Genomic DNA, 18,676 nt, shown 5'->3' with positions numbered 1-18,676 from the left:
TAAGTTATCCCATTTAAACAAGAATTGCTCGATATGCAATTTATTATTTTGACTTCAACTTTCCATGTCTCACTGACTTTATAAATATTTGCTAATATTTTCTCTCCTCTGATGAGATGGTAGACATCAAAACCCTATAGGTTAAGGAGATTAATTTTCTAAAGCATTCTTTGTCTTGCTTAGAATAATAAAAATTCTTTGATATGAATTTCATTTCAATGAGAGTTTTTTGAAATTCATTGAATTACAATTTAATATATATATATATATATATATATATATATATATATATATATATATATATATATATATAGTTTGAGATGATTAATCGGAATCAGGAATCTGAAAAATCGGAAATTTGGGGAGTATCGGAATCGGTATCAGAATCGGAAAAGTTTGAGCCTATTTTCCGATCCCAAAACCGATTCCTTAAATTATCTTTTTTATTTGATTTTGGTCAAAGAAAAACCTTCCACTGCTTGCATAAATAATAAAATAATAAATATTTATTGATTTAAACTTCCAGTAAGACTAAAAATCTCTAGATCTCACCCTCACAAGTGTGTTTTTGTGTTTGAGAAAATATAAGCACATTTAAGGTGTGTTTTTACGGTAACATTTTTATAGTTAAATAATTAGAGATTTATAAAGAATCGGAATCAGAATCAGTAATTGTATTGGAATCGGGAATTTAGTACGGAATCAGTAATTGTATTGAAATTGGAAAAAATATTAAAATCGTCCCATCACTAATATATATATTAATGTTGGAACGAGTAATCAGAATCGGAAAAATCGGGATATTTGAGAGTATCGGAATCGGTATCGGAATCGGTATCGGAATCGGAAAAATTTGTACTGATTTTCCGATGCCAAAACGATTCTTTTAACTGTCTTTTTTATTTGATTTTATTTAAAGCAAAATCTTCCATTGCTGGTAATAATGATGAAATAATAAATATTTATTGATTTTAAACCATCAGTAAAGCTAAAATCGATAGATCGTCCCCTACAAGTATATTTTTACATTTAGGAAAATATTTGCACATTTAACATGTGCTGTTTTTACGGTGATCAGAGAAAAAATACAACTGTATAGTTAAATATTTAGAGATTTATAAAGAATAGGAATCGGAATCAGTAATTGTATCGGAATCGGGAAAAATTTTTGGAATCCTCCCATCACTAATATATCACTATATAATATATAAAATCTTAGGTAACTCGGTCAGGTTTAACGATAAAAGGATTTATTGTGGGAATAAAGCAAGGAATCGTGACAATTTTTTTCTCGCTGTGTGAAATGGACTTTATTCAATTCATATATATGTACAATTTATAGCTTCCTTTTATCATAAGAAACAAGGAAGAAACAAACAAACTATGTGTGGTCCCAACTTCATTAATATATGTTTGTTAATATATAAACACACGTTTGTTGTTCACAACATTTTCAGTTATGTTTTGTTTATTTTTATAATTGTGTTTTTTTTTGTTGTTGTTGTTATTAATTTGGATTTATTTTGTTGCAGATTTGTTGCTTTCATTTTGAGTAGATATTTTTGTTTTTGATATTTTATTTCGTTTTAGGTTTATCTTATTGGCATTTATTTATTTTATTTTTGGCATATTTTTATTTTATTTTTGGCGGATTTTTATTTTATTTTGGCATAATTTCATTTATTTTTGGCATATTTTTATTTTATTTTAGGCATATTTTTATTTTATTTTTAGCATATTTTTATTTTATTTTTGGCATATTTTCGCTTTATTTTTGACAGATTTTATTTTGGACAGATTTTTGGGTCCTTGTACAGTTTAATCAAGACACTAAAAAAATGAAAATATCGAAAAATTGTTATATTATACGTATCCGTTATGGAATTTCATCAAGTAGTTTTTGTTTTATAGCGAAAAAACAATTTGTTATGATACCGAGCAAAAGGTTCGATTTTTTAGGAGGAAAAGCTAGTATTGAAGATGGGGAGGGAGTGTCGGCACTTTAAATTGAGTTATCTCCCTGTGGTGTGTTGAAAAACTTCAAAGATGGCTTACTTCAACGCGCTGTCATAAAAACGTGTTTTTCCACTGTAAAAAAAACCTACTCGCTCAAATTAAGTGAAATTTTTTTCGGAGATCTTCAGTCCAAAACGGATACGTACAATATAATCTTTTTTCGATATTTTCATTTTTTTAATGTCTTGATTAAACTGTACAAGTACCGATTTTTTTTTTTTTTTTTTTTTTTTTGACTATTTTTGCCAAATTTTATTTTGGTTTGGGGGGGGGGTTGTCGCAGATTTGTTTTTATTTTATTTTGGCCAGATGTTTTTTTGTTTTGTTTTAAGTTTGCTTTCGACTTATTGTTTTATTTATTTTGTTTGTTTGTTTATCTTTAGAATTTAAAAAAAGATATTTTAGCAGATCTTATGTTTGATTTCGTTGTAGACTTTTAGATTTCTTCGCAGATTTTTTTGTTTGGAGTTCATTTAAAACAAATATTTTCTTTGGGTTTATTTATTTGTATAAGACTAAAATCTCTAAATAACTATTTTTTTAATGTCTTGATTAAACTGTACAAGTATCGTTTTTTGTTTTATTTTTGACAGATATTTGTTTATTTTTTATTTGTATTCTTCGAACTACTGTTCTCACCTTGAATGTTATTTTCAAAACATTTCGGTCGACTTTCTTCCGGTTTATCTTGTCGAACTCAGGAATCTGCACGGTTTATTTGTTACCTATTTTTTTTTTTTTTTTTGGTAGATTTAATACAGATTTCTTTGTGGGGAGCGGTTGGGCTTAGGGTTAGGGTTAGGCGTAAACTTACGTTTTACCTTGAAAACGAACACCTGTAATAACAAAAATTAATCAGAATTGATTTTAGATTTCCCTACTTCCTCTTTCTCACAAAACGATAGAGCAGAGATAGGCGTCTTGTCTGTCTCTGCTCTATCGCTATTTTTATGGAAGGTGCTCGACTGAGCTCCAATCTATGGCCCCTCCTTATAAAACATTCGCAGCAAATACTCGTCTAATTAAAACAATCGCTAACGAATCCCTCCACTTTTATCTGTGCCTAAAACTAAACGAAAATGCCATAAACAAAGTTTTTTTCCTAGAATTGTTCGTGTGTAGAACGTATTACCGTGCATCTGCTTCCCGGCTGACTATAACACGGCTGTCTTGAAATCTAGTGTGAATAAATCCCTTAGATAATCTATTCCTACCCAAGTTCCACCATTACGGATCATGTTGTCTTACCATCTAGCACTAACACGTAACTCTTATGCTAGATTGGCTTCCGGGCTTTGATAAGATGTGACCTACCAAGCAAAAAATGATAACCTATTTATGGACAGTCAAATAGTGGAAAATGTAGAAGATTTCACTTACCTGGATGTAGTTTTCACAAAGTAGATACACCAAAGAAGTAAGACGACGTATTGTAATGTCAAAGACAGCAATGATTGCGCTAACCAATATATGGAAAGACGGATCCATTTCACAACTCACAAAGAAACGATTCCTGCAAGCTTTGGTATTCTCAATAGCAACACACGGAGCAGAATGTTGGATCTTGAAGAAAGTTGACAAGACTAAAATTGCTGCTTTTGTATTGTGATGCTACCATACGCTTCTTCGTGTAAGCTGGGTGGACAAACGTACAAACGAACGGGTTCTGGTTAAGATTGGTCCATGCCGAATCTACTAGACAAGATCAATGACAGGAAAGTGAGATTTTTGGGACATGAAAAGATCTGCTCTTTGGTACAACCCCTGGCAAAAGAGTCCGTGGAAGACCAAAAACAAGAATGTCAGACAAGGTGAAGGACATCGCGGATATTAGCATGGCTGAGTTGCTCAGAATGGCGTAGAAGCGGAGTCAATGGCGACGATTCGTGAAAGGTGCCACGACTGGTCAGTACTGACCATTCCATTAAAGGTAGAGTGTTTGACTCTTGCAGGGGATGCCACAATTCTCCAGTGGTTACAAACAATTTTCAGCTAAATAAACGTTAATACTGCCTTTCAAGAAAATACTAACGACGGAAATTTTTAGATAGAAAATATTTAAACAAATGTTTTTTTTTTGTTGTTTTTTTTTTTTGAGCCGCCATCTTAAATAATCAAATACTGCCAGATTTCCACCATTATTAATAATCATGGTGTTGTCTCACAGTTCACCCGACACGCATTAATCTTTATCCTCGAGTTGCCTTTGGGCCTTGATAAATAGTGACTTCTTAGTAAAAAAAGCCATAGACGATCCTCTTTAGGTCAGAGTAGTCTTTGGGATAGTAGTAAGTAAAGGATGACCTATATGTGAAAAATTCCTATTGAGTCGAACTCTTAAATAATCTAGCCCTACCCAAGTTCCACCATGACTGATCATGTTGTCTCACTATCTAACCCTAAACCTTATAATAGAATGGTTTCAAGAAAATACTAACAACAGACATGAAATACTCAGATACTTCTCAATTTCCACTATTATTAATAATCATTGTATGTGGAGGACAGGGTCGCCTGCTTATGTGATTGTCGATCCCATCCTCCATGTTTGTAAGGTAGGTGAAAGAAGCAAAGGTTGCGTAATCACGACACGAAGTACACCGATATACGATAACAAATAAATGTAGAGTTATTTACATGTAATTAAAAATGAAGGTTGTAAGAGTTTGTAGAGAAAGATGAATGAGTAACGTTACTTGCGTTTAGGCCTCAGTTTTTCTTTGAGAGTTTGAACCGGGAGGTTGTTTCCGTCACACCTGCATTGTCCTGAGGTCCAGCAAAAAGAGGATGAAATATACAAAACAGAAATGAACGTAGCTGCATCTCCCCCCCCCCCCTGGTGGCATGGTATGGTGTTACTAGAGTTGAAGGGAGATAATCGTGTTTAGCTTAAGATCAACCGTTAGTATGTATGAATTCGCTAGTAAGGAAAAATCAATTCCCATAGGTGTTGTCTCACCGTTTACCCGACACGAATTAACCCTTATCCTCGAGTGGACTTTGTGACTTGATAAGTAGCGATTTCTTAGTAAAAAAAAAATTAAAAAAAACAAAGACCAGAGTAGTCTTGGGGGTTGCAGTACCCAAGTGTTGACCCCGTACTCGCAAAAGCTCCTTAATCATTTTAATAATGAATTTCTATTTTTATAATTCAGTTCACGTTTCAGAATTCTAAATACGATTTTTTTCTTTTGTTTCAAATTTTACAGACGGTGATAGAAGCAAAACAAGAAAGTAAGTACCTTTGTTTTTTTGTTTTGTTTTTGTTTTTTGTTGTTTTTGATATTGAAAAGTATTATGGTCGTCTGCAACGAAACCTACGTCACAAGTAAAAATATGTAATGAAATTGCGCAATGAAAAAAAAAAAAAAAAGAATCTCTATCTTCAAAGTAAAAAAATAATAATTCTACTTTTCCTAATTCTAATCGTACTCGTTCGCAACATAAAAACGAATATGGACTGTGTTTTTTGGGTTTTTTTTTTAAGATTTTCAAGTAAGGATCAATTTTTACCGTATCTTTTGTTCATTCAATTTGTAGGTGAAAGTACAGAATAGTTACAGAATGCCCTCTTCCCATGTTAAGAATGGGGTTTTAATCAATGTATAATTCGGCGTATAAGACGACCCTTAAAGTTAAAAAAATCATCTTTAAAAACCAATATTTCATAAGATACCGAATGTTGTAATCTCTAAGGTAGGCTAAACAAACATGGTTTCGTGATTTGCAGTCGTCTTATACAACCGATATATGATAAATTTATAAAAAAAATGACTCCAATTTTGTACCTCATCTTATCTGACGGTCACCTTATACGCCTAAATATACGGCAACAATGTTATATCAGTTATAGTGGGTTGAAGGGTTCTAATATATGAGGCTTCAAGAATTTTTAATTTTTTAATATTATTTTCATGTTGTATAATTTTATGTTGTCAACGAGGACCTTTCTATTGTATGCCCATTATATGTATTATTTTCGGAGTTCCATTCTCCCATAGAGCATTTGAATTTGTACACTACATTGGTTTGTTCCAACGTTTTTATAGCCGGCGAGCATACAACGACAACGTTGTCCCGGCGAATAACCATGCATCTAAATGATACTAGTGCTACACATAAACATTTGATAAAATAACATAACTGCCCCCCCCCCCCCAATCTTCGCAAGGTCCTCGTTGACAACATAAAAATTATACAACATGAGAATAATATTAAAAAATTAAAAATTCTTGAAGCATCATATATTAGAACCTTTCAAACCCACTATAAATAATATTGCATTCGAGAAAAGCAGTAACGTTCTAAAATGTCTTGTGTAGTTCGTAATGGACGGAATTTGTTATAACGGCGTCCACGGACCTGCTGATTTTTAATACTTGAATTTTTAATCGATCTATATTTTTAATCGACTTTATATAAATGTTTGTTTATTTTTATTTTTTTAAATCTGCGTTGAATTCATTTACTAAACTTACATTTTGAATTTGCACTTAAACAACGCTTGTATCACGGAAAAAAAACATATCTTCATATAACTTTCCACGCGTTACCACGCGGATCTCCTATCCTGGACATTTAAAAATAACTTCTTTTTCCTATTTTGTATTCACCGTTCTGAAAAGAAAACATAATAATAATAATAATAATAGAAGAAGAAGAAGAAGAAGAAGGACTAAGTATAAATAAACCAAGCCTCAATAAAGAAAAAGAAAACGACAACAACAAAAATCGCTCCTGACCACGATTGAATGTACTGATTGAAAGCGCTTGAGAAGAATATGGCCGAACAATAACTTCTGGGCGTCATAATATACAACATGCCAGCCGAAATAAATAATAAAAAAAGAAGAACTCAGTCGTGTTCAATCAGATTTATCCGACATAAGTCCAAGACCAAAGTATAGAAGAAGAAAAGAATGGTAAGAACAAAAATATGAAGAAATAATTTAGAGGAAAACGATTCCGTGTAGATTATAAATAATTATTATTTATTATATAAATATGACTGAAATAAACTATTCTGATATAAAGACTATTTAACAGTCTGTTGTTGAGTCCGTATCTTGTTTCAACTGTTTTAAAATGTCATAATCAGAAGGAAATCACGTGGCTACATGAAATTAATTAGTTGATTTTTTTCCTCTATGTATATTGTCTAGTGACAAAATGCCACGGGAAAGGATAGAGAAGAAGAAAAAGAAAAAAAAAGCACAAACTTATTATATTCCTGATGAAGGGATTATGTTACATGGAAAGGGTTGTCCCCTTCCCATATAAATAAGAAGAATACTATATAAGTGAAAATGAGAATAGGATAAGCCTAGAATCGAACCCTGTAGGCAAGTGCTAAAGATAATAGAGAATGGAATATTAAAAACTAGCGGGGGTACCCGGCGTTGCCCGAGTGTTTGTTTCCGGGACGGGGGGGGGGAGTTTTAAAAAATGTTATGGTAGGTAAGTGGGAAGGATCAAACCCGGAGTCATGAGTAAAAGTAGGAAAATAAAGTGTGAAAAAACAAACAAAAAAAAAAACATCTGCAACGTTAACAGTTCGGCCACCAAGAAAAGTCCATTCCAGTTGTTTAGAAAAAAAAAAAAAAAAAAACACTACGGTAGGTCGGCGCGAACGTGAAAATATAATGTGAATTGTCCAGCACGCTAACCACTACGCCACAGAGCACTGCAGCTTAGTTTAGTGATTTTAAATAACTTCACATGAAAGAACTACGAAGCCAAACCGGTGTTCTCTTCTCAACTGTTCCTTGTGAACGATCCCCAAACGGTGTTAAGTGGTGGCAGGGGGAGGAGGAATTTATTAGAGAGAAAATATTTTACCACTTCCATTGATCTTAACCGATTTTGGCCATGACTTCTCAGCAGAAAAAGTATAGAAATCTAAGATTATCGAGGAATTTGAGAAATAATAAGCCTATAACACACCTCAGATATTGTTCTGCGTTTGTGCATATTATATTTGCATGAAATATCTTGATTTTTAATCCTATTAATGTCAAAATCAGACGGGAAAAAATGAGTTCATTTTATTTATATAGATAGAAGAGAAGAAGATTAAGTCTATTTTAAATTCTATTAAAAATAGTTAAATATTGTTTATGTCGGAAAAGGAGTCAATTGTCCATTCTTTAGAAATCTAGATATTAAATAAGGTCAGTTAAATGAACGCACAATGCGAGTTAAATTATATTGTTTAAAAATAGGTTAGATTAGAATTGAGGATTCTTTTGTTTGTCAAAAGTGTGTTGGACAAACATATGTAAAGCCACGTGAAAATTTAGTCACGTTTGAAAATACACTTCCGACGTCATAAACAAAGGACGTTTCTCAGTATAGGATTCTATGGGTTCGGAGTCAGGCAGTCAGAAGAGTCAGTTGATCAGCCAAGAGTTGACATAGTCAGTTGGAGAGGAGAGTCCCTTAGAGGCGAAAGGTAGAAGATTTGGACCATGTAGATACAAGCTGAATTCATGACGTCATCGACCGGCCGATTAGATGAATAAAGAAGTCATCATTTATGTTGTGTCATCTTTCATCACGAACGAAAGGTAATTGTGTTTATTATCTTATAATGAACATTGTGTAACCCTTCCAATATTATGTGTCCTCCCCACCACCATCATAAGTGAAGTACCTCCTCCTCCTCTCTATATGTGTTAAGAAATTGCTTCATATATCACCCAGTCCATATTAAATATGAAACCGCCAAGAATTGTCACAATCGTCGTCATGATATAATATATATAAATACCTTCTCCTCATCATCATCACTATCGTTATGTCTGTATTATGAGCCCCGTTAACGTGTTCCCAATATGAACTCGCGTCATCTCCAATATGGAACCCCTGCTACAAGACACTTATGTTATCGAAACTTAGATTAACTTAGATTATGCGTGTGTCTGTGCGAAAATATTTAACCGATAAACTCTTAAAATACAAGTCACATAAAACTGAAATTAACAGGAAATTGTAATCATACACAAAGGATGGCTTATAACGAGTAAAATCTTTGTTTGGGTTCATGAATAACGCGTACAGAAATATGTCGGTAAGTTAAAATGCAAAATATTCATTCAACTTGTTGACCTATTTGTATTACTTTTGCGCATGCGCAAATTCAAAAGTAGCTTTAAGTGGTTTAATTTGAAAGTTTTCTTATCTATCTGTCGATAGCTCAAACGATAAGGAACGCGGCTAGAGCGATAAACGCCTTGGTTTCGATTCTAGTTGATAACACCCAAGTCATGTTTTGGTTTAGAGCCATTTTTTTTTAACTTTTGAAGTCAGTAATATATTTAGGTACAATATAATATTTAATAGAGAACTGACTTTGAAACAATGAATACAAAATCTGTATGAATTAATATTTAATATATTAAATAAGATATGAAAAATAAAAGTTATATAAAACTTTATTATATCAGCAAAACAATAAAGAAAAGTACAGGAGAAAATAAATTTAAAACAAAACTCATTAGGCCATAGCATCTCTCATCAAAAGAGAAGAAAGCCTAGAATTATACAAAATGAAAATATAGAAAAATTTATGAGCACTTCTTGAACATTTGTCTGATCCCATTTTCTTTTTCAAATTGTTTTATTTTTTTCCTATTTATATATGTACTAGCAGTTCAGCCCGGCTTTGCTCGGGCCTTATATACTGTTCATAACTTGCTTTACGTGTGAATACACTTTATGTAAGATTTCAAATGCTAGACCAAAATTTGTCTGAGTAATTTCGTAGAGACCGCAGAGGTAAATTTTCTTTAACTTTGACCCCAACTTTGACCCCTTAACATTTATTTTTTTTTTGGGGGGGGGGGCTCAAACTAAAAAGTTTGATTCATGTCCAAGTAATCTACATTTAAAATTTCATGTGTTTAGACCCAAAATCGGCGGAAGAGTTTGGTAGAGTTCTCAAAGGTCAGATCGTTAAGCTTTGGCCCCTTTAATAGCTAAATTTCTGGCCGAAAACCGATTAAAAAGATTTTCCCCAAATGTCTATACCCCCTTATGTCAAATCTCGAGTCTCTAGACTGCAAATTGACAAAGTTATTTGATAGGGAAATGCACACACACACACACACATACACATACACACACACACATACACACACACACACACACACATACACACACACACATACACACACACATTTTCACTTTTATAGATATACTAGCATTTAAGCCCGGCGATGATCGGGTGTTTGTAGATGTATGTTGAGCAGAAAAAAAAAGAGCGTTCAATTTTTTAAACTTTGACCCCTATTATGACACCTTAACTTTTATTGTTTTGACCTCAAATCAAGTTATTAAGTTAGATCCATGCCCAAGGAACCTATATCTAAAATTTCAAGTGTTTAGACCCAAAATTGGCGGAGGAGTTTGGTATAGTTCTCAAAGGTCAAATCGTTGAACTTTGACCCCTTAACAGGCAAATTTCTGGCCGAAAACCGATTACATCGATTTTCCCAAATCTCAGTACCCTGTATATAAAAGTTCGAGTCTGTAGCCTCAAAGTTGACAAAGTTACTGCGTAGAGAAATGTACACAGACACACAGAAAGACACACACACAGGACACACAGACACGTTCACTTTTATAGATAGATAGATAGATAGATAGATAGATAGATTTGTTTAACAAAAATATATACGTATACATAAATATATATGGAAACAATTTTGTGTTTACTATAACCTTTTTTCGCAAATATTATGCAAGTATAAATCATGTAAAATATCTGCATGAACACGTAATAGTTAACTCTATGTGATCATCCCATAAGAAAACCGAAAAACTAACAAGGAATTAATTAAAATGAATGTTTAATAGAATATGCAAATTAGCTAGATCTTTTGCTAGTGAATGCATTTCCAGAACCCATATATAAGAAAATTGTATTTTCTCTTTAAATAAATAGAAAAGAGGGTTTTTAATATGAATATCAATACATGCAACAAAAAAACGAATTTATAGGAGTATAGAAGATAGATAGATATAAAGATTTCTGTGTTCCATATTTATAGTTTCTATCTACTGCCCTTCTTTCTCATCTATCTTCCCTATTTTCCCCCGTCTTCTTTAATGATACCCATTATTTCATAATGGCCCATATTTTGTTTTTACTATTACCAACTTTACCCTCATATATTGTACTTACACTCAATCATTTTTTACCATTTTATCCTATTCCTACATTCTCATTTCATATCTAAATGCCATTGCGTCAGTTTTTCTATATTCGCATTTTGTATAATTCTGTTTCTTCTCCTCTTCTGATGAGAAATGCCATGGCCTAACGAGTTTGTTATTTTTTAACTTTCCCCCTGTATTTTGTCTTACTGTTCTGGTGATATGATGAAGTTCCATACAACTTTTATTCCTCATCTTTCATTTAATTTTATTATTTGCTCCTCTTAATAGTGTTGAGCTTTTCCTATCTTGATAAGTTTTTCTTTTTTTCTTTTTTCTTTTTTTTTTTCTTTTTTTCTTTTTTTTTTCTTTTTTCTTTTTTTTTTTGCTTTTTTCTTTTTTCTTTTTTTCTTTTTTCTTTTTTTTTTTTTTTTAAAGATTTACTCTTTGATAACAATTTACGCGTATTTTATAACCGGTCAATGCCGGGCGACCCTCACTAGTTAACAAATAAATGTTTTTTTTTTTTTTTTTTTTTTTAATCTGGGTTTTACTATTTTGTAAATTTACCAATTTAAATTCAAATTCAAACAACGTTTATGTTCACTAGTTTATTATTTTTTTTATCATTCTTTTAATTTAGAACTAAATACTGAATATCGATACTGTGTTTATGGTCATCGATTTTTAAAATTCAATATGCCACGAAGAAGGATGAAAAAGAAAAAAGAAAAAACATAAACTCATTCTATTTTTGATGTCATATCCCGAAACTTAGATAAATGTTTTTTTTTTTTTTTAAATCCTGCGGTTTACTTTTTTTTTTTTTTTTTTTTTTTTTTTTACAAACGAGTCAGCACTTGTTAAGGCCTGGGAGCCACTCGTGGATAAGGGTTAATGAGTGCACGGTAGCCAATGGAACAATATCGTAGTAATCGTTAGTAGCGAAACATTGGATTACTTAAGGGGAACGTCTCATCAAAAACTTGTTTACGTTAGACTTGAAGACGACCACATTTTAGTCAGCTGGAAAGCAGGCAAATGGAAGAGAGTTCCACAGGCGTGCAGTTCTAAGAAAGAAAGAAACTTTGTTCATGAAATTCACATTTAGGCACAGATAAAGAGTGGTGAAAATTATTGATAGTGGTTTCAGCTAGACGAGTGTTTATCGTGAAAGTTTGGCAAGGGGGACCATAGATTGGAGTACAGACGAGCACTTGCCGTGAAAATCACGATGAAACAGAGACAGGCTCGCAACGTCTCTTCTGTGGGAAAGAAGTTGAAGGGAAGAGAAAATGTCATCCCCCTACTAGGCTACGAAGTCTATTTTGAACTCTGTCAATGCAGGATCAGATGCTTCTAGCAGCTCCTGCTAAGATGTGGCGACAGTACTCCATCCTAATACGTACTTAGCTCTTATATAAGTAGAGAATTGCATCGTCAGTGAGATACCTACTGCTTTGTAAAATTACAGATTTAAATTCAAATTTAAACAACGTTTACATAGAGTAAGCATTTCACGAATTTATTATTTTTACTAGCGGGAGGGGAGGGGGGCGCCCAGCTTTGCCCGAACGTAAAATACGCTTAAATATGATATCGTAATTAGTCCAGATTTCGTATATATTATTATAGAGTCGTGATTTCAAAAGTAAAAAAAAAAGCACCTAAGTGTCATCGGTCGGAATCGAAACCGAAGCATTCGAAGCTGGTGACATTACCACTGTACCAACGTGACACGTATATAAATCGATTAAAAATGAAAAATAAACTAAGATGAATGTACAAAATCTATAATGATTTTTTTCAGTTTGGACTCATTTTTGACCCCTTAAAAACACTTTTAAACCAGCTAAAGACCCATAAAAGAACGGCCCGTAAAAAATCCTATCATTTGAGGCTCCTAGCGCCGCTTTGCAACTTTAAGTTTCGGAGGAGATAGCGTTTGAAAATATGAAGACAGACAGACAGACATATAACCGTTTATATATTAGATCATACTTTTATATTAATTTTCAGAACTAAATACCAAATATCAACACTGTGTTTATGGTTACCGATTTTAAAATGATTTATTTTCTCATTTCCCCTCCAGCATGCCTCGAAAAAGCCAAGAACATCTTATTCGTGCTGGACTCATCGAGCAGCATTAGGATACAGAATTACAAAGAACAGCTTCAATTCGTTGCAGACCTGGTGGATAGCATTGCATCGGACCATCACAAAAGACAAGCCCGCGTCGGGGTTATAACGTTCAGCAATGCCGCCTACTTGGAGTTTCCCTTGGGTCGATATTCACAGCGAGCTCAACTGAAAAAGGCGATCGCCAATATAATGTACCGCACTGGTGGAACGAACACTGGAGAAGCTCTAAGAATGGTTCGATCGCAAGTCGAACCTATAATCGCAATTGAAAATGGCCCGATTGTTACCATTGTGATTACTGATGGCGGTTCTAGTGATCGAAATAAAACCAAAGCGGAAGCTGACAAACTTCATCGACTTGGGGTCCATGTCTATGCAATCGGCGTTGGGGATGAAAACCAATATGATATTGACGAACTAAAGGCCATTGCAAGCGATCCGGTCCAAGGCGTCTACACGGTCGCAACCTATTCGGCATTAAAAGAGATTACAGAAAAGGTACACGCTCAACCATGCGAAGGTAAGTTACATTTCTATGCTTGTTGGCTTTTATGGCATATCAACTGTTTTAAGCCTCTGAATTCTTGAGATAATTATTTGTATCGTGTGGATTATTCGGACGATCGTTCTCGTCTTGGGTGTTATGTTCACTGTGATTCGATCGATGTAACCTCCGACCTTCTTTGGGTGCATCTTCTCGAACTGGGGAGCAGCTATGGAATTTCGAACTGAACTCTTTGTTTATTCCACGGCAGCTAATTGTTCTCGTCCCTTCAGTTATGTCCATGTAGAAGTGTTAAATAATAATTATTAGATGTATCTTGTCGAACTCGGGAATCTTTCTGCTGAACTCCGGAATCTGCATGAAATTTTGAACGGGACCCTTTATATGATCCACGGGGGTAGATTGTTCTCGTTCCGTCAGTCATGTTTTAATTGATCATAATTATATTTTTAGTATCGTTTGTATATATGATTGGGCCTTTAACCTTTTTTCTGTACTGATGTGTTAATGCTTATCAAGGCCCGAAGGCGACGCAAGGACAAGGATTACAGAGTTTATCAGGTGGACGGCGAGACAACATTGTGAGGATTCATGACGATGGATGAAACGGAAGAATTTGATTATTCAAGATGATTCAACAAGAATTTGTTTACATTGGACTTGAAAACTACCGTGTTGTAGTAGCTGTAGTCGGCATATCAACTGTTCTAAGTTTCTGCTTTTTTTTTAGATGAGAATTAATAATTTGCATTTTTTTTATTATTTAGACTACTGTTCTCATCGTGTGAGTTATTTTCACAAGTTTTCGGTCGATCTAACCTCCGACCTTCTTCACGTGTATCTTGTTGGATTCGAGAATCTTTCAGTTGATCTCGAGAATCTGCACGGAATTTAAGATGGAGCCCTTTATTTAATCCATGGGGATAGCACACTCTTGTCGGCCATGACTGGATAGAAGTCCTGAGTAACTCACAATTGTATCTTTGAGTGTCGCTTGCACTGAGGATCGAACTTTCAACCTCCAGAAGAGTGTAACTTTTACAACTGAATTTTACCAGATATTTTATCCACTACGCCACGTGTCCATACAGAGAAAAAAAAATCCCGAGTTGTACAAGATTCACATAAAGAAGGCCTGAGGATATGAAGATGGAGATAACAGTCCGCAAAAAATGAATATACAAATTATGAAGCCATCATCTATAATATAAATCCCACCTGTCTGTTTACATTATGTATGTATGTATGTATGTATGTATGTATGTATGTATGTATGCCTAAAACTTTCGACAGAGGCGACGGATTTTCACGAGATTGATATCGTTTTAAAGCCCGATCCTTCGGACAACAAATATTGAAAAATTAGCAAAAAACATTAATGCCTTCAACCTCAACTAGTCACTTTTTTTACAAAAAGAGGTAACTTTTTTCGCCGATATTTTCGAAAATCATCCCCTCTTTTCGATTGACTAGCCTTAATTTAAACCTTCGCCACTTCCGGTTTGGCTATGGACGCAACGGCAAAAAAGTCACGTTGTTTTTTTCACGTTCTTTTCCTTCTTTGCGGTATATGTTCGAACCTGCCTGCCTACTACCACTTTTTGTTTTTTTGCTCAACACATATTTCCAAACACCCGGGCAATGCCGGCCCCTCAGGCTAGTCTATTATATAAATCTCACCTATCTGTTTAAATGCATGTATGTATGTATGTCTAAAACTTTCGACAGAGATCGGCAATACATTGGGCAAATCGATGTTTGATTTGGTCTAGCTAGTTGTGTTTTACAACTATAAATCTGCGGGATTTTTTTTTTTACCAGGAAAATCAAGCAACATTCATTAAAAAACAATTTCTTTTAATATGAATTTTATATAGGCGTGTATGTGTAATACTCGAAAGATATGAACGCACCAGCCTTGCATAGGTAATCATTGATCAACGTACAGTATCTGTTAATCTCCCTCTGGGATTCTTGAGGTTTACTAGAGACAGATTAGATAGAGTTCCTCAGTCGTGATTTGAGAAAGGGTGCTCCGCAGAAAAAAAAAAAAAAAAAAAAAAAAAAAAAAAACAAACAAACAAACAAACAAACAAAAAACAAACGAATATACGGAGCCCATTGTCCCTGTACTGCAATTTTCTAGTGATAGTGTCACATAGAAAACATCCATTTCAAATTTGTGATGAGCCAGCACGGAAGTAGTAAGGCCCAGAAAACGGTCATAATAATGCTCATGTGCGCGCAATTTGGTCCGTCTTGAGTTAGCGAAAGTTAATAGGTTGTTTTAAAACGCATGTGTCTTGATTTTTTACATCTTGGCACGGTACAAAATTGAGAGGGAAATCTCTAACAATTTCCCTCGAGACTAAAATAAATACGGTTTATAAACCTATCTCTTGGTAATGTTGTTATACTTTGGCTGTGATCACAGCGTAGTATCTCTGTTAACTGTGGTAGGCAGGTCCAAAGGTCAAAACATTATTATTATTATTATTATTATTATTATTATTATTATTATTATTATTATTATTATTGATTCTAGCGACGGCGGTTGCTGGATTGATTATTGTGATTAGAAAAATAAACAATTAGATTGGGAAAAAGTGATTGGCAGGTTGAAATAATAAACAACTACAAAAGAACGTGAAAATAGAAAATAGACGTAAACATAATTTTTGGTTTGCATAGACAAATAAGTAGATTGAGGTTACGTCAGCTGTTGGTCTTAGACACGTGAGGAGATGTAGATTTGGAAAGATTCTAGTCAGTCGTTAGCTGAACATGAGAGACAACGGGCGACTCAAGGGGGAGTTGGTCTCTCCATGATGCAGGGAGCAGCGTTTCCTTAGGCAACCAAGATGTGAAGACGTTGTAATCTCTGAAGATGCCGGCCGGAATCATGAAAATAAATGTTCGTGTATAATCCAGGTATGTGTTGTGTTTATTTCCAAACAGAACTGTTTGTCTACAACTGTTTCGATACGTCCACGTCAATCGTTTTCTGTTGCATAAATGTAAAAATATACACACTAGACGATCAACTAAATGATACGACGTATATACATACACGCATTTACACATACATGAATATACAGATGAAATATAAAACCCAACTATTCAACGTGTACGTCGTTATGGAACATATTCATATACATAAACAATGTAACATTTTTTCCATCTGGCATCAATTGAAATGGATGGCTCTCGTCTTGGGGAGGCTCCGTGTTTTGACAAGCTTCTGGGTTTGACCTTTACTCCTGATCTGAAATGAACCACGTACATCAGGTCTGGGAAAATGGTGGGATCCTTCTACCGCTCCAGAAGATATATCACTGCTGATGCAATTCTCTATCTCTATAAAAGCCAAGTACGTCCAAGGATGGAGTACTGCTGCCACATCTGGGCAGGAGCTGCTAAAAACAGCCTATCCTGCCTTGACAGAGTACAAAATAGACTTCGTAGCTTAGTGGGGATGCCCTTTTCTCTTTCCTGCAGCCTCTCTCCCACAGAAGAGACGTTGTGAGCCTGTCTTTGTTTTATCGTTATTTCCATAGCAAGTGCTCGTCTGAGCTCCAATCTCTCGTGCCCCGTCGCCAATCTTTCACGAGAAACACCCGTCTGGCTGAAACCACTGTCAATAATTTTACCCACTCTATATCTGTGCCTAAATCCAAACGTAGATTCCATGAACAGAGCTTCTTTCTCAGAAGTGCAAGACCGTGGAACTCTCTTCCGTTTGCCTGTTTCCCACCTGACTACAACTTGGATGCCTTCAAGTCCAACATAAACAAATTCCTGACAAACCGCCCTCTCAAGTAAGACACTATCAAATCTCCAATACTAATGATTACTACAATACTATCCCAGTGATTACTGTACACGCAATAACCCTTATCCCTGAGTGGCCTCCGAGCCTTGATAAGTGGTGACCTCCATATAAAAAATGTCTACTAGCCAAAAATTATCATCATAGGGACACTTCAAAGACTCCTATTACTGGGCCTTTGTCCCGACTAGGACAATTACCGCCATCTTACAGTCTCCCTTCCACTTAGTCTGATCAACTTGTGGACATTTGCTTATCACTTGGTTCACATGACTTACATCCGCTTAGAATTTGCCATGAACCAGCATGGAAGTAGTAGAGCTCAGAAAACTACCATGTAAAAGCTCAGTGAGCAATCAGGCCTAATCGAAGATAGTTAAACATAAAATGTTTGATTTGCAGGTGAGTAATTGATAAGATATTTCATAAAATTTAATAAAATTTGATGAATGCATTTCAACAAGATATTTAAATGGTGGGTGAGGAGGGAATAACGTGTCTTTTTTTTATTTTGTAAATTGCTTCTCCACTAATGCAAATTTAAACACGATGTAGCCATTTAATTTAATGGGTAAAATTCAGCAACTCAAATAGGATATAGACTGGAAAGGGAAACAGTAAAACGAATTAAAAAAAAAATAAATAAATAAATACACTTTTATTTATATTTATCAAAGGACTGTGCCCAGGCAACGCCGGCTCTATTCAACTAGTACATTAATACTAACTTTTAACAACTCAAGTGAACCAATATCTATCTATCTATCTATCTATCTATCTATCTATCTATCTTTATCTCTCTCTCTCTCTCTCTCTCTCTCTATATATATATATATATATATATATATATATATATATATATATATATATATATATATGTTGTTTGCGTGCGTGCGTGCGTGTATATATGTATTTGCTCAATTTAATCTCGAGCGACTCGTTAAAAATCTCGCGAATAGTAATGTACTAGCTGCATATAGCCGTCGTTGCCCGGGCGTATTGCTTTGAAAAAGAATATATTTGAT

The 18,676-nt window shown here is 34.3% G+C and overlaps 1 protein-coding gene across 1 annotated transcript in view; it reads left to right on the top strand.

Moving 5' to 3' along the window:
• The window catches only part of LOC145259587 (uncharacterized), an 89,024-nt gene that overhangs the window by 43,990 nt on the left and 26,358 nt on the right, over nt 1–18,676 (top strand). Inside the window, exons 8-9 of the mRNA XM_080117241.1 lie at nt 5,226–5,250; nt 13,268–13,837. Of these exons, the coding sequence (XP_079973367.1) occupies nt 5,226–5,250; nt 13,268–13,837 (595 nt within the window). The remainder of the gene's footprint in view (nt 1–5,225; nt 5,251–13,267; nt 13,838–18,676) is intronic.

This window comes from Euprymna scolopes, chromosome 35, assembly GCF_053919585.1.
Source record: "Euprymna scolopes isolate OS-2025 chromosome 35, ASM5391958v1, whole genome shotgun sequence".
Classification (NCBI taxonomy): Eukaryota; Metazoa; Mollusca; class Cephalopoda; order Sepiida; family Sepiolidae; genus Euprymna; species Euprymna scolopes.
The sequence above is the reverse complement of the archived record's forward strand: the minus strand, read 5'-3'. Positions and strand labels throughout refer to the sequence as shown.